This window comes from Staurois parvus, unplaced genomic scaffold (genome assembly GCF_062004578.1).
Source record: "Staurois parvus isolate SC_StPar_1 unplaced genomic scaffold, SC_StPar_1.0 ptg000172l, whole genome shotgun sequence".
NCBI classification, from domain to species: domain Eukaryota; kingdom Metazoa; phylum Chordata; class Amphibia; order Anura; family Ranidae; genus Staurois; species Staurois parvus.
This window is the reverse complement of record NW_028317968.1, coordinates 6,943,263-6,961,085: the sequence shown is the minus strand read 5'-3', so window position 1 is coordinate 6,961,085 and position 17,823 is coordinate 6,943,263. Positions and strand designations below refer to the sequence as shown.

At 44.0% G+C, this 17,823-nt stretch overlaps 1 protein-coding gene across 8 annotated transcripts in view; it reads right to left on the bottom strand.

Moving 5' to 3' along the window:
* Positions 1 to 17,823, bottom strand: part of BCAS3 (BCAS3 microtubule associated cell migration factor) — a 1,369,778-nt gene that overhangs the window by 1,015,984 nt on the left and 335,971 nt on the right. For all 8 annotated transcript variants that reach the window (XM_089676635.1, XM_089676630.1, XM_089676633.1 and 5 more), the window contains exon 13: positions 15,350 to 15,443. In XM_089676635.1, coding sequence (XP_089532761.1) covers positions 15,350 to 15,443 — 94 coding nt within the window. The remainder of the gene's footprint in view (positions 1 to 15,349; positions 15,444 to 17,823) is intronic.

Sequence of the window (17,823 nt, the reverse complement as noted above, 5' to 3'; positions counted from 1 at the left end):
GGGTAAAATGATCTCTCTCTCTCTTAAGTCTCTTAATACAAGAAAGGATTTTGCTCGCTTTGGAAACCACAGCTTGACATTGCATGCCATTATTAAGCTTATGATCTACCACAACTCCCAGATCCTTCTCTACAATTGATTCCCGCCGTTTTACTCCCCATGGTATGTAAGATACGTGCATATACTTAGCCCCCAAGTGCATAACTTTATATTTATTAACACTAAACCTCATTTACCACACAGTTGTCCAATTAAACAGTGCATTGAGGTCGACTTGTAAGTTGGTAACATCTTGTAAGGACGTTATTCCACTGCATAGCTTGGTGTCATCTGTAAACACTGAAATATTACTTTTAATATCAGGCCTTATATCATTTATAAATATATTAAAAAGTATGGGTAGCAACACTGAACCTCGGGGTACACCACTAACAACCCTAAACCATTCAGAGTATGAACCATTAACCACTACTTTTTGAATACGGTCTTTTAACCAGTTTTCTATCCATTTACAAACTGAGTTTTCCAAGCCTATAGACTTTATCTTACACATTAGCCGTGTGTGGGGAACTGTGTCAAATGCTTTTGCAAAATCCAAGTATACCACCTCCACCCCTCTGTCCAAGGCTTTGCTCACCTCCTCATAAAAAGAAATCAGATTTGTTTAACATCTTCTGTCTTTCGTGAATCCATGCTGTCTGTTACTTACATTTTTTGTAGGAAGAACCTGTAAGGGACCGCCCGGCGGTACCACTAGCACTCCACTGGTCGGATGTTCCCAGCGCACGGAGTCTAAGCCCCAGGGTACTTGTTCACCAGGGCCCCTGATGGTGGGGATGGACTTGGAGTACCCTAGGACCAGGTCGTGACTACTGAGGACACCCGTCAGTGGTAGGGGTATTCGCCAGGGGCTCCCACGGGAGAGAGCCAGGTATGAGGAGGTCTGGAGACCCCGTAGAGAGGGACGGATGGATGGATGGATGGATGGCTGAGCAGGAGCAGGGTCATACAAGCCGGGTCGGTAACTATGGGGACGGTGCGGTACAGAGCAGCGGGCAGAGAATAGTCGGGTCACACGCCAGGTCAGCAACAGCAGGTCAGATCCAATAGGGGGCATTCAGGAGAGAGGTCAGGCAAGCAAGGGTCAAAACAGGAGAAAACAGCAAGGTCAGGGCACAATCCGGGTCAGCAACTTACTTCAGACAGGTTCACAGGTTCACAGGATACAAAAGACCAAAAGGCACTGAATGACAGCTCAGGGCCGTTTAAATATCCCGCCCTGCGCTGTCATTGGTGCCAGGCGCGCGCCCGCGGTCACTACTGCGCATGCGCGAACCTGATTGCCGCGGTCGGCCAAGTCCCGGCGCTCGCGTACAGGGAGGTGTACTGCGCCTGCGCCGGGACCAGCGGCGCGACGATCTCCGACATTGCCCCCCCCCCCCTACGGGCAACCTCCGGATGCCCACCCGATCTCTCCACCACGGGTGATCACGAAGAAACTCCCGGACTAGTCTAGGTGCGTGGACATTATGAGCCGGTTCCCAGGAATTGTCCTCAGGACCATAGCCCTTCCACTTAATTAGGAATTGGGTCTGGCCCCCCCTTCTTCGGCACTTAAGGATCGTTTCCACCTCAAATTCCTCTTGTCCTTCGACCGTTATGGCCTCAGGGGGTCTGGATTCTCGTTCTGGGAAGGCATCTGGGATCACTGGCTTCAGCAGAGATACATGGAAAACTGGATGAATTCTGAACGTGGCCGAAAGGATCAGCTCATATGCCACTTCGTTGACCATCCGCTTTACCTGAAAAGGCCCCACAAATTTAGGTCCCAATTTTTTCGAGGGACAAAGCATCTTTAAGTTGGTTGTGGCCAACCACACCTTCTGCCCAGGCCGCAACGCCAAATCCCCTCTTCGTTTCTTGTTAAACTCCTTCTTATTGTCCTCTTGGGCCCGAACGATGGCTTCCTGGAGTAATTTGTTATTGACGGAGAAGAAGGTCAACGCATCCTGCGTGGCTGGAACTGGGCATTCAGAGACCAAGTCAGGGAGAAAGACAGGGTGAAACCCATAATTCGAAAAGAATGGGGACTGCCCCGTTGCCGAATGGCTTGCGTTGTTATAAGCGAACTCCGCCAGGGGTAAAAGAGACAGCCAATCATCCTGCAGGAAAGACGTGTAGCAACGCAAGTATTGCTCCAGGGTCTGGTTCGTCCTCTCGGTCTGACCGTTGGTCTGAGGGTGGAACACGGAGGAGAGGGACAACTTGATGTCCAGGGCCTTGCACAGAGCCCTCCAAAACTTAGATGTAAACTGGACCCCTCGATCAGAGACGATGTCCTCGGGTACTCCATGAAGTCTAACGATCTCCCGGATAAATATTCGCGCCGTCTCAGTTGCTGACGGAGTCTTCCTTAGTGGCACGAAGTGAGCCATCTTGGATAGGCGATCAATAACCACCAGAATTGCTGTGTGGTCTTGTGACGGTGGGAGCTCGACTATGAAGTCCATCGCGATCTTCTGCCAAGGCCGTTCGGGAATCGGCAAAGGTCGCAACAGCCCCCAGGCTTTGCTCCTTGACGGTTTGCTCTTCTGGCAGATGGTACAGGATCTCACGTAGCGCTTGCAATCCTTAGCCATGTTTGGCCACCAAAACGAGCGCCGGAGAAGCTCCAGAGTCTTGACTGGGCCAAAGTGACCCGCCAGCGGGTGATCGTGGCAATGCCCCAAAACCAGGGTCCGGACTTCCTCAGGTACCACGATAGAATCCTCCTTCCACAGGAGTCCCCCTTTGTTCTGGAGGGATACCCCAACTGGGGTTGGTGTGGCCGTAGATGCTTCTATTAACTTGGAGCGATGGTCCGTCTGGAGCGCCAAGAAGTTCCCTGAGGACAAGATAGTGTCGGGTACCAGTTCTTCTTCGGAGTCCTCAAACATACGAGATAGCGCGTCAGGCTTCGTATTTTTAGATCCGGGCCTGTAAGTAATATGAAAATTGAATCTGGAAAAGAACAGGGCCCATCTTGCCTGCCGTGGGCGTAGACGCTTGGCAGTCCTCAGATATTCCAGATTCTTGTGGTCTGTGAAAATCAATATAGGGTGTGAGGCACCTTCCAGCAGGTATCTCCATTCTTCTAGCGCTGCTTTGATAGCCAGCAGCTCTCGATCCCCGATATCGTAATTCTTCTCTGCTGGGGTGAGTTTCCTCGAGAAGAATGCTACGGGATGGAGTAACTCTTTGGTGCCTTTCCGCTGAGACAGGATGGATCCTACCGCATTCTCCGATGCATCTACCTCCAAGATGTAGGGCAGGGCCGCGTCCGGGTGGCCCAGGATGGGTGCCGAGGTAAACAGCTTTTTCAGAGCTTCGAAAGCTTTTTGAGCCTCTGGTGTCCATTTGAACCGGGTTCCAAGTTTGGTTAGTTGGGTAATGGGGGAGACCAGACCCGAGAAGTTTTTGATGAACTTCCGATAAAAGTTTGCGAACCCTATAAACCGTTGGACACCTTTTTTGTCCGTGGGTTCAGGCCAATCTAAAATTGCGGAGACCTTCTGGGGGTCCATCGCGACCCCCGCAGTGGAGATAATCAGGCCTAGAAACGTGATGCTAGTTTGCTCAAAGCAACATTTCTCCGCCTTAGCATATAACCCATGCTGCCACAATCGCCCCAAAACTTTTGCCACATGTTTCCTATGATCCTCTAGAGAGGGTGAAAAAATTAGTATGTTGTCCAAGTAGACGATAACGAAGACATCCAAAAAATCCCTGAAGATGTCGTTCACAAAGTGTTGGAAGGTGGCTGGTGCATTGCACAGCCCAAATGGCATGACCAAGTATTCAAAGTGGCCAAACCGGGTACGGAAAGCAGTTTTCCACTCGTCCCCCTCTCTTATGCGTACCAGGTTATAGGCCCCCCTTAAATCAAGCTTTGTGAAAATAGCCGCAGCCTTTAGGATCTGAAACAGTTCTGGTACCAATGGCAATGGGTAACGATTTTTTATCGTGACCCTGTTCAGCTCCCGGTAGTCAATACAAGGTCTCAGGGTTTTGTCTTTTTTCTCCACGAAGAAGATTCCCGCTCCTGCTGGAGAAGTGGAGGGGCGGATGAATCCCTTCTGGAGGCTGTCCTCGATATATTCCTTCAGGGCCCCCAATTCAAGCTCAGATAGGGGGAAAATACGCCCAAAAGGGATTTCAGAACCTGGTAACAGGTCGATTGGACAGTCATACGGGCGGTGGGGGGGCAGAGTGTTGGCTCCCCGCTTACTGAACACATCCAGGAACCCATGATAGGCTGCGGGAATAACCTGTTTCAAGTCGGAGTCTCCTTCGGAGCAAAGGAGAACTCGGGGCCCCGCGGGGCCCGAAGTGCGACAATGTTCCCGACAGTATGGGGAAGGGAACGAGATTGACCCGGTCTCCCAGTCAATCTGGGGGTTATGGGCCCGTAACCATGGGAGCCCCAGAATGACTGGGAAAAGAGGTGATGCAATAGCGTCCAGGCGGAGGAACTCCTGGTGCTGGTTGGCAATGATAGTGGCAATGGGGGGAGTTTCCTGATTAACTACCCCCGATTATATCTGGGAACCATCAGCCAAAAAGATGTTGAAGCCCTTCTGTCTGTGTTGGAGAGGGATACCCTGTTGGTGAGCAAACTCTAGATCCAGGAAACAGCTGCATGCCCCCGAATCAACTATGGCTGTCACCTCCACGATCTTTCCTGGAAGCTGAAAGGAGAGGGGCACTACTAAGTATTGCGAAGGACAGGTATTGCTAATAGACAAGGAAGAAAAACGGGTGCACTTACTCATTTTTTGAGGGCAGGATCGCACCATATGACCAGCTTCACCGCAGTAAAGGCAGAGGTTCTGGGCTCGTCTGCGCTGGCGTTCCTCCGGTGATAATTTAGGCCGTGCCAGACCTAGCTGCATAGGTTCCGGAACATCTCCTGGTGGTGGGTTCTGGATGCTTTGTCGGGTTGGTGGGCTGGGGCCTAGGAATGGACCCCAGGTATTTCCGCGACCCTGGCCGGACCTCTCAAGCCTGCGTTCCCGCAGTCTTCGGTCAATCTTAATTGTCAGGGCAATAAGGTCTTCTAGAGACTCGGGAACCTCCACCCGGGCCAGCTCATCTTTCAAGGGATCGGAGAGTCCCATACGGAACTGGTGCAATAGAGCGAACTCATTCCAGCGTGTGTCCCCCATCCACCGCCTGAAATCAGAGGCGTATTCCTCTGCCGCCCGCCGGCCCTGTCGGAGCGCATATAAGGTCGCTTCGGCAGAGGCTGCCCGCTGTGGGTCATCATACAAGATGGCCATTGCTTCAAAGAAACTATTGACCGATCCCAGGTGAGGATCATTGTTTCCCCTTAGCCGGTGGGCCCAATCCTGGGGTTCACCCTGTAGTAGTGAAATAATGAATCCTACCTTCACGTTTTCGGTCAGGAAGGTACGGGGTTGTAGCTCAAAGAACAAGAGACAGGAGTCGCGAAATGACCGGAAGCGTGTGCGGTCCCCGTGAAAACGCTCCGGTAGGGGTACTCGGGGTTCTACCATAGGGAGCGGGGCAGAAGCCCCTGAGACTGGCTCCTGAGCTACAAGGGCCGGGGGTGCAGAAACCGGGGCCTGTGGGGCAGGATCAGAAATAGAGCCAGTCTGGATGCGATTCTCCAGCTGCATGCATCTGTCCTGCAGGACCGTTACGGCCTGCGTCAAATTAGCTAGGTGCCTGCAAATTTCCTCTAACGGGGAGGGCCCTCCTCTAGGCTCAGTCATGGCCTTTTGGTACTGTAAAGGACCGCCCGGCGGTACCACTAGCACTCCACTGGTCGGATGTTCCCAGCGCACGGAGTCTAAGCCCCAGGGTACTTGTTCACCAGGGCCCCTGATGGTGGGGATGGACTTGGAGTACCCTAGGACCAGGTCGTGACTACTGAGGACACCCGTCAGTGGTAGGGGTATTCGCCAGGGGCTCCCACGGGAGAGAGCCAGGTATGAGGAGGTCTGGAGACCCCGTAGAGAGGGACGGATGGATGGATGGATGGCTGAGCAGGAGCAGGGTCATACAAGCCGGGTCGGTAACTATGGGGACGGTGCGGTACAGAGCAGCGGGCAGAGAATAGTCGGGTCACACGCCAGGTCAGCAACAGCAGGTCAGATCCAATAGGGGGCATTCAGGAGAGAGGTCAGGCAAGCAAGGGTCAAAACAGGAGAAAACAGCAAGGTCAGGGCACAATCCGGGTCAGCAACTTACTTCAGACAGGTTCACAGGTTCACAGGATACAAAAGACCAAAAGGCACTGAATGACAGCTCAGGGCCGTTTAAATATCCCGCCCTGCGCTGTCATTGGTGCCAGGCGCGCGCCCGCGGTCACTACTGCGCATGCGCGAACCTGATTGCCGCGGTCGGCCAAGTCCCGGCGCTCGCGTACAGGGAGGTGTACTGCGCCTGCGCCGGGACCAGCGGCGCGACGATCTCCGACAGAACCCATCTGTGTGGTCTTTTATTAAACTCTCCAGTATCTTCTCAACTTTGACCCCTTTTTAAATATAGGCACCACATTGGCTTTACGCCAATCCTGTGGTACTATGCCAGTCATTAAAGAGTTCCTAAAAATTAGGAAACAATGGCTTTGAAATGACAGAGCTCAATTCTTTTAGGACCTGAGGGTGTATGCCATCAGGTCGAGGTGCTTTATTCACCTTTATTCTGTCTAAATATTTCTAGACCATATCAATTTTGAGCCAATGTGGAACATCTGGAGCTGTGTCAATATTATCCCAATTATGGACATGAGCACCCTCATTCTCCTTTGTATACACAGAGCTCAAGAAGATATTTAATAAATATTGCCTTTTCTTTGTACCCAGTCACCCAATGTAGATTATTCTGTAAAGGGCCTACATACTCAGAACTGACCTGTTTCTTATTAACATGGTTGAAAAATTTTGGGGGGGGGTTGTTTTCCTTTTTTTGTAATCTGTCATTTGTTTTGAATTTTTGCGTCTTTGATTTCCTTTTCACATATTCTTTTATAATCTTCGTAACATTTAAACGATGATAGTGTTCCTCCATTTTTATATTTTTTAAAAGCTCTTTTCTCATTATTTATAACTTTTTTAACTTTGGACATGAGCCACATAGGTTTTATTTTTAGCCTTTTATACTTATTGCCCATGGGAATATATTTTGCAGTGTGTTCCATACAGCCTTTTTGAAGAATTCCCACTTGTGTTCTGTGTTCTTCCATGCCAATATTCCTTCCCAATCTAAGTCTTGGAGAGCAGCCCTCATCCTTGGAAAATCTGCTCTCTAAAGTTGTGTTTTATCTTTCCAGTATGTGTTTGTTGTTTACAGCTAACATTAAATGAAATCATGCTATGGGCACTATTACCCAGATATTCTTTTATATGAACATTAGTAATAAACTCTGCATGGTTTGAGATTACCAGGTCCAGCAGAGCATCATTCCTAGTCAGGGCCTCTATGAACTGTACCATAAAATTGTCTTGTAATTGGTATATACATTTTTGCCCTTTAACTGTTCTAGAAGTGCCATTACTCCAATTAACATCAGGGCAGTTAAAACCCTACTACTATCTCTGTCCCAGCCCTTACCATCTGTGTAAGGAGCGGAGTCTCCTCCTCCTCACTAACACTGGGTGGTCTGTAACAAACTCCAGTGATTAACTTTGAACTATACAAATCCATACGCAGTTCCATCCATAACACTTCAGCCTCATCATACTCTCCATCAACCAGGTCCTCTTTCCCACTCAATTTGAGATCACTTCTCACATAGAGACAGACAAGGCCACCTTTACGTTTTTCCCTTTCTCTCTGAAAGAGAACATATTCTGGAATATTAATAGCCCAGTCATGTGAGGAATGAAAAAAAGATTCAGAAATACCAATAGTTCTCTTCATGCACCAAAGCTTCCAACTCACCTATTTTGCTTGGCAAACTTCTGGCATTGGTGAACAAACACTTTAATTCATTATCATATTTTGCTCTTGTGTTTTGCATATCTTTTTTAGTAGTACAAATAGTACTATAATTTCCAATGGTTGTTTGTAACATGGGAACCTTCTTATCACCTGTCATAACCCTCCCCCCATCTATCCCCTTTCCACCCTCCATTATTGTCTGATCACATATCACAAATACTAAAAATAAGATGATTACTCCTCATTTCTGGACAGTGAGTGCAGCCATGCAAAATTACTGCTTAAATCCCTCACTGGACAAATGCACATCTAGAACCGCTTGTGTAAAGATCAAACATAGCCTAATACAGTATTATAGAGCCATTTATTCTAATATGCAAATCCAAAACCACTGGAGGTGTAGAGGAGGCCATCTACATCAAACTGGAACAACCATCCTTGAACAGGGCTGGGAGCCTTTGAAACTGTCTTCCAGATAAAATGCCATCTGATCAACATTGACTTGATACCAATTAACACCTTTAACCATGTAAATAGAGAAAAAAAACACCTATGCTAACTTTCTGACACCATGGATAGATTATGTAAGCTTGAAAGAGCAGGGCCCTTGAACCCCTCCTATACTGTTTTGTTACTGTATTGTCTCATGTACTGTCCCCCACTACTCTGTACAGCGCTGAGCAAACTTTTTGGCGCTATATAAATACTGTATATTAATAATAATGTAACTAGAATAGGGTGGTTTCATAACATTCACACCTCACATCCTGTTTTTGGACAATCATGGTGGCTGGATTAAGCTGTGTGTGCTACTTGTGTGGATTTAAATGCTGTGGTTTCTTCCTAATGCTCATTGGCACTGAAGAAGTGGCTTGGAGAAACTATAAACTGTCTTCAACATTACAGAAGTCCAGTTGAATGTGACTAACTACTACTTGCTATACCTGAATGTAATTTACTTTGCTAAAGCACAATGAATCATGAAAATTGCCATTTTTATTAATGCAAAAAAAATCCTGATCTCCTGTAGTGTGGGCTGCATGGAGATTCCCTGGGCAGATTCTTGATGGTGATAACAGTTGATCATGCTTGAGTAAGATGTGTTGAAATGGTCACTTTTATTAGGAACCCTTATGACAGGGTGTCAACACTGGAGCACAATTGGGAGACCGAAATAGCTTAGTCCTACTTAACCGGAAGTGTCTAAACAAGGCATTATTTTAATGAAAGCTAAGATTTAAAAATATTGAATATGACTCTGAAATTATATTAGCATGTAAAGCACCTATGATGTGTTAGTGATTAAGTTTACACATGCTTTAATGTTTTAAAATGTTTTTATTATAGGATTTCAATTTGCATATTTTCTGGAACAGTTAACATCTACCGAAACAATGAGGAAAAATCCATATATGAGAGTTATGAGACTAAAACTAAAGCAACAAAACTACTAATGCTTGGGCTAAATGAGTTTTCCTCTTACTGACACTTGGGTAAAAAGCTGCAGCTCTCACAGGACTACAATCCTGTAGATCTTAATAAACCACACAAGGGCAATCAGTGCTGGGTGTCTGCCTTCCATGACGCCAGGGCACTGCTGGGTCACTGGAAAAAGGCATAATGAACCATAAATAAGCATTGCCAAACATTTCAGTGTAAAGTACTTAAAGCTGTGCCTTTACTCAAGCAAGTAATACAGGGCATTTCATTTTGAAAACTGTAGTGTATAATATAGACATACTTGAGACACAGCTGATGGTCTAAGTTAAACTTTGCTTAACTGTAACATGTAAGACACCAAACTATTTAACTAATGCTGCCCCCTGGAGATTAAGTTTTAATATTGCCTTAAAAAAACAAATGAAACCAGTCATTTCTGCATTTATGGCTTGTTAATACAGTAAAGATATGCATTTTTAGAATGGCATATACTTTCTATTATTAAGAATATGATTTTTATTAACACTTGATAGGAAATAAATTCATGTAGAAGTGCTACTCACATTTTCATTTATTTTAGGATTAGAACATATTTGCATTCCTACAAATAAAACAAAAATAGTAGGAACACAATATAGTAATACAAAAAAAGAACACAAGTGGGTGCCAACTAAGTGCAGTGCCAGTGACTATTTTTAATAGTATTAAAAAGCCAAATGCAAACTCAGAAGAACAAAAGTAAACAGAACGTATCTGCAGCCATGTGTAATGTGCTAGACAGCACGCTGCTGGACGCTACATGCGGTTCCTCTGGGAGGACTGCTCTCCAGCACATTACATATGGCTGCAGTTAAGCCATTTTTACTTGTGTTCTTGTGAGTTTGCATTTCGCTTAACCACTAGCCTAAAGGGCACTTATACCCCCTTCCTGCCCAGGCCAATTTCCAGCTTTCAGCGCTGTCGCACTTTGAATGAAAATTGCGCGGTCATGCAACATTGTACCCATATGACATTTTATCATTTTTTGTGACAGATAGAGATTTCTTTTGGTGGTATTTAATCACCTCTGGGTTTTTTATTTTTTTTATTTAAATAAACCAAAAACCACTGAAAATTTTGAAAAAAAAAGTTTTTTCTTAGTTTTTGTTATAAAATTTTGTAAATAAGTGATTTTTCTCCTTCACTGATATGCGCTAATGAGGCTGCAGTGATGGTCACTGATAGGCTGCACTGATGGGCACTGATAGGTGGCACTGGTAGGTGGCACTGATGGGCATTGACAGGCATCACTGATGGGCACTGAAAGGCAGCACTGATACATGGCACTGATATATGGCACTGATAGGCGGCACTGACTGGCACTGTTAGACGGCACTGACTGGCACTGATAGACAGCACTGACCAGCACTGATGCGCACTGACTGGCACTGATGGTGGCACTGATAGGTGGCACTGATTGGCAGCACTGATAGGTGGCACTGATTGGCATTGATAGGTGGCACTGACTGGCACAGACGGGTGACACTGAAAGGCAGCTCAGATGGGCACTGATATGTGGCATTGATGTGCACTGGTAGGCACTGATATGTGGCATTGATGTGGCACTGATGGGCACTGGCACAAGGCACTGATGAGCACTGACACAAGGCACTGATGGAAACTGACAGGTGGCACTGCTGATGATCAGTGCCCTGATGATCAGTGTACATGTCCCCTCTGCTGAAAGCCAATTACCGGCTCTCCTCTCGAGCTGTCAGCGTGACAGCTTGAGAGGAGAGAAATGCTGATAACCGGCATTTCTCTGTTTACATGCGATCAGCTGTGATTGGACACAGCTGATCACATGACCGAGCCGACATCTTCGGCTCTTTCCATGATCGGTGATCCGCTGTGTCCGAGGGACACAGCGCACTGCCAATCGCCGTGCTGTGCGCTCCCTGAGCATCCTCCCAGAACGAGAGAACCACCTTGCGCCCGTCATTGGACTATATGGCGGGCGGGAGGTGGTTAAAATACTCATTGATACTGCACTTAGCACCCCCTTGTGCTCCTTTTTTGTGTGTCCAGATATCTGTTCCTGTCTCAGGTGGAGCTGCCTACTAGAGTGTAATATTTACCTACCCAATGAGATTTCATGAACTCTAGGTTACATAAGTGGACTTTTATTTAATCCAAGAGAACTATTAATAGACTGTACCTCATTTTTGTTTACCTTTCTCCATTAGTATTTTTTAATATATATTTTAGGGGGCCATATGTGGATAGTGTATTCAAACCTTTTTGCACCATAATTATACTATAATAATATATGTTGTACAAATTACAGTAATGAAGTACAAAAAAAATTAGATATACAAGTTTATGTACGGTATAAATAAAGGCAAAGCTTTATTTCATTTTGGATAGGGAGTGATGGATTAGAACACCTAACAGGTTTTTATTGCTGTCTGTGTCCTCATTAGGGAGATTCACCCTCTCGTTTTCTCCTGTTTACCACTGTCATTGAAAGTGAAAGCAAAAGAATATCACAAATTTTGGATTGTCATCAGAACAGAAATAGAAGGGAAATCTTCCAATAGAGACACTACTTCTGGCAACCCTGGTAACAACTAGGGAGTTCCTCACTTTAGAGGGATTTCCTCTCACGTTCTGTTTTGGCTATGAGAAAGGAAGTGAAGGGAAATCTCCCCAATGGGACACAGATGGCAAAATAAATATCTGACAGGGGTTCTAACCCTCCTTCACTATATCCAAAATGGAAAACAACATTTTTGCCTATAGTTCTACTTTAATAAGAAGCGCTGAGTGTCATTATCACGAACCAGGTGTAGTAACCCACAGGAACCACATTCCAGTTTAGATAAAAAGAGGTCAGATTCATTATTTCAAACAGGCTTTACACCAAATCTGTTGTGGTGCACTGGGCAGCACTGCCAATTGCAACCAGAATGCAATATCCAGAGAAATAACATTGGCAGCAGTTGGTGTTGTCAACACCTTTGTGCTGCGCTGTTTTGCGCCAAATTGATGCATGGATCATTACTGCGCATTGCATCGCTGTACCAACGCCATACGACACACCCCACCACAACGTTCCCCTTCCTGCCTCCATTTTACTGCTGTGTTGTTTTTCTATGCTAATCTCAATCAGCAACGAAGGAAGTGATATTACAGGAAATAAGTACAATACACTATGCAAGATAACTCTGCCCAACAAAAACACATTCCACTTGCAAGTACATGCATCAGAAGCATGTACTAACGCACTTTAATGTTAACCAGCCCTTATGGGTCCCTGCCATTTGCAACCCCTTGCTGATTAAAGTAAACAAACATAAAACATAAACAATGGCTTCCGCTGCTGTCTTTGAGCTTATGAGGAGGGAGAGAGCTGCTGTTCTCATGCACAGTACTAGATCTAGATCGGACTCAAATAAGTATGGCGGGGGGGGGGGGGGCTGGGGGAGCTGCACACAGAAGGTTTAGCAAAAAATGGACTGGTCAGGAAGGGGGGTAAAATCCTCTGGAGGGCAGGTGGTTAACTTAATGCACAGAATGCATTAAGACAGAAAAAACTTTCTGCCTTTAGAACCACTTTAAGGTCATGTAAGTCAGTATAAAATACACTCTACTAGGAAAGCAACAACCTTCAGCTACTAATCTAGTATGTGAATGTATGAATGTAAGTTAGGGACCTTAGATTGTACGCCCCTTGAGGGTTAGGGACTGATGTGAATGTACAATATATATATGTAAAGTGCTGCGTAAATTGATGGCGCTATATAAGTACCTATAATAATAATATAATCACATTGAACATTGGGTAGATACTCATTTAACAGAGATGTTACCCATTAAAACCAAACACGAGTTTTTAGAGGCAACAACTCCACTTTTCTACCTCCTCCAGTTCTAATAAAGCAGCTCAAGCTTGTATCAGAATTTGTCAAACAAAAATACTTTGTTCATTTGTTAACCTAAGTATATTTATCTGCAGTTTCTTGAATGTAAAGCATCCCAGAAAATACATGACAAGATGAGTGCCATCAAAGTCATAAAGGTGCTAGAAAAAAAAGGCAGAAAAGCTTCTCTAATGACACAGATGCACACAACTTGTAGTGTATGAATGGGGCCTTCAAATACTGGATATAACTGTGTAACAGTCCAGAATCTGGCTTCGTTTGGGAGGTTGGAAGCTGTGACACCTATACATCTGCACTGCTGTAGTAAAAGCAAAGAAAATATGGAAGGGCTGTCTGAAGAAAAGGCTATTACTTAATACTAAAGAAAACGGAAAAAAATAAATGTTTCACAAGTTTGAGGTTTATAAAAGCTTTGATTTTATTGTAGCTCACTAATGTATGGCTTTCTCTAATTAATATTACTGCTTATTCATTAAGAGCTGTAGTTAGCTGTTAACTGCAAAGTCTGTTCACTGACCACAAGACCGTTAATCACAGAGACTGCTCTGTACAAAATCCAATGATAAATGAGGATGAGACTTTCACTCAGACATGGTCAATTAACGGGATGAAGCTCACCCACTTACAAAACTTTCACATCTGATAAGTAAATAAATTCCTCCCTGTGGTTTTCTAAGTTTACAAAGTGTCTAGGTGCTGGTGACCCATGACTCTAAAGTGACTGGGAAAAGATTCACCTTAACAGCTTTATCAATGAAGCATCCAGCAACTATGGCAACACTTGAAACATGCTACACTGGTAAAACCAACCCAACTCTTCAAATGTAATGCAGACACTACGGAGAGGAGAGACTTTTATATTTCTGAGAATCATATACCATGCTATGAGTATTTACAGCTGTTCGTATTTCTTTCAGACCGTGTGTGTGGTCTATTATTTGCTAATTGCACCCCCCAAAAAAAGGAATTTTATGCTACAAAATGATAAGAAGTTATTAACAAGGAAAATAAATGAGTGCAAATCTTAGCATGTCTCTCCAAGCTGTGTTACTTTATGTATCTGATTTAAAGCGGAAGTCTCTAGCCAATGGTTCACTAGCCACACATGGCTTTCGAAACTTTCTAATCTCTCTCATGTTGTTTTTAGCAGTCATCCAACAGGTACTCAGCTTTGAAAAGTCTACCTGATCACCTGCTTCTATATACTAATCTCATCTTGTGAAGCTAATGGAAAGTTGTCTAATGTAGGTAGTTCGGTAACACTTGTGAGGCAGATAGGCAGGGTTGTGGAGGGTGTAAGTTTCTCATATGCACATGGTGAGGGCTCAAAAATTGGTGTCTGTTATGGAGAAAACAAACTTTTTTTGTTTTCCCAGAGCTTAATAAGTTCTGATCTGGGTCCTGGAGAGGTTTTGTGGAGGTTTGGATGGGACAAACACTATTGTGCTAGGTCCACATTGCCAGACATCTCTTATTAGTCAGCTGTTCAGTTGCCTTTTTATATGTCAACTGACTGAGGCTCAAGGGTCTCTCACTCTCTCTGCTGTGAGATCCTGCTGCTGAATGAAAAGGCTGACTGCTGACAAAACACTAAATAGGTACACCTGCTGCCTGTTTGTTTTGGGAATGTTTAGGTAGTTAGTTTGGTTAGTGGCTTTAATAAGCAGATATTTTGTTTTGTTATATGCTACAGGTTATGCTTTGGATTGCTGTACAAAACCCTCTTGCATTGAACTGCCTTGCTAAATAAAAGTACAGGATTAACCTGCTTGGACAGTTCCTGGGTGTCCCCAGGACTGGCAGTCACAGTGGTCAAATGATCTGAAAGCTCCCAATCGCATCGGAAACTTTCTGGTACCCGACAGTAACTGTGTTGGAAGTACGCAGGGAGCGAGCTATCAGCACAGAAAGATGTTTATATAGGGCCACATAATGACAACTGAAAACCATGGGATATTGGTCGTTGAGCGTTTTGGATCATCAAGCTAGAACACTCAGGTGTAAATGGGGCCTTAGGGAATCTATTTGCAAACACTTACCACTGGGATTAAACGCCATACAACAAATTGGCTTTTCATGTGCAGGAAAATGAGCGACAATGCCTTCACCATCCGAATCTTCACTGACAACAACCTGGATCAATGACAAAATGATCATATTAATGACTAATTGAATTCATATAGCTCACAATTGTATGTAATTTTTATTGACAGTACTACAGAGTTTAGAATATTTGTCTCTTGAAGTGTCTCTGAAACCATGAGAATTATTTTGATTTCCTGATAAAATGGCTTCTAACAGGTCATATGTACACATGACGATATTCACATTTCCATTTGGTCAGCACATTAATCTAAATCCAACTGAAAGTGATAATAAAAACAACTTTATTTATAATAGGGAACTCAACATTTAACACTTGAACAGAATAGGTCAGCGATGGTAAAGCTGAAAAAGTTCGGAACGTCTAGTATCATGACGTTACGAAAAGAAGGTAATGAGAGTCTGGTGTTTCAATAAATGACTAGAGTGTTCTAATCAATCAGTCTAGATGTGAGTTTGGTTTGTCCTGCTATTTAAAAAAATCACATGGATTAGGGGGTTACTGGCTCTTTATAAAATAATTACTAGTTATGGTTTGATATCAAATTTGTTCAAACTGTATGTAGCACTAGCATGCACAGTACATTGACCCCACAATTTAGTTTCCAAAGTTCTAAAGTCATCCACACACATTACAATATGAATGCAAAATCTAATTTTAAAGTAGCAAGATCTGTAAGAACCATTTGCATTTCTAGAATGTTGGGAGGTATAGTATACTTATAAAAAAAAAAGCTTTACTACACAGGAGGTTGACAGTCATTATAGCAGGTAGGTGAGCTCTCACAGTGAGAACTGTGAAAATGTGGAATAGACTCTGTCAAGAATTGGTTCTGGCCAGCTCAGTGGATTGCTTTAAAAAAAGGCCTGAATTCTTTCTTCGATACACTGAATATAACTGGATACTAACATTTATCTCCTAGATTGTAAGCTCGAAAGAGCAGGGCCCTCAATCCCCTCATGTTTTGCATTGTATTGGTATTGTTCTGTCACATGTTCTGTCCCCCTTTGTAATGTACAGCACTGAGCGAACTATTGGCGCTTTATAAATACTGTATAATAATAATTTATAGGTAAAATTGATCCAGGGAATATCCGATTGCCTCTTGGGGGATCAGGAAGGAACTATTTTCCCTGCAGGAGCAATTTGGATCATGCGGGTATAGGATTATAACTTTGTTTTTTAATGGTTGAACTGGATGGATTTTTGTCTTTTTTTCAGCCAGACTAACTATGTAACTATGTGTTTTCATTCATAAATAAGCCACCCATACGCAGGCAAATTTGACTGTCTGATGCATTGCTTTCTCACCTTCGGGTAGTCCAGCCTGCAACATATTTGACCATAGAAAACAATGTCCTTATCTACCAGATTTAATTGATTTATGCAAGTGCTGTCTGTACATATCAATCATACTAGAGTCACATGCACATCTCAGTCCTTAAACAACTGTATCAAAATACTCGCTAAAAAGATGAATAATAAAAATTCCTGCTGGCTAGATATGACATCAATGCACAGTAGGAGTGAAGGGCATTTACTATACTTGAAAAATTGCATTTACTCTTACTGGACATATTTAGGTCTGCTGTCTTAAGGCCTAATAGGTCCCAGAGCCCTGATTTAATGGGAACAAACTAGGGTAACATCAGAGGGCAATTAGACACATAAGTACAGAAGATGACTCCAAGTCCAGCAGTAGCACATTGCGCTTAGTGGAAAATATTCTGACCTCCTGACCTTTGACAGTCAGCTCAGTCACTTTTAATTGGGAGCCAGAGGAAAGAGATGTTGTTAGTAAATGTGCTGGAAATCAAGAACAAGAGGATGAGGTCAGAGTTAACATCCTGGAGTGAGTGGGAGGATTTAGACTGGCCAGGGTGAGGGGAGAACAAATAGCTGCCCTGGGATGCCAGAACAATATGTTTTTAATGGCATATACCATTTGCAGACATTATTGCTCAAAAGGAGTCTATAAATACAGAGCACTCAGCACACTGTGCTTAAAATAATAAAACCTGTCTTTTTATCACAGCACACGCTGGGGGGTAGCAAAAGGGTCTACGGCTTCCACTGTGGCCTCACCTTTGTTCCTGATTGGTGATGTTATCGAGTGTAGGCCTGGATTATTTCTTTCATAGTCTCACCATTAAAGAAAATTAACAAGCTCCAGTTCACTGAGTTTTATGTTTCTACTCACTGTGTTCTGTATGCAGCAATGGTTTGTTGCCCACAAACTGAGAATACCATATAAATATAGTGTCAATTGCTAACTAGATCTAACTGAATATATAAACTTGTAAACAGTATAATAACGTAGCACAACACGATTATCAATTTGCCATCAGCAATGGTATCCACCCTACTAAAAAGAATACACAATTTGCTTTCTAGAAGTATACATAAAGA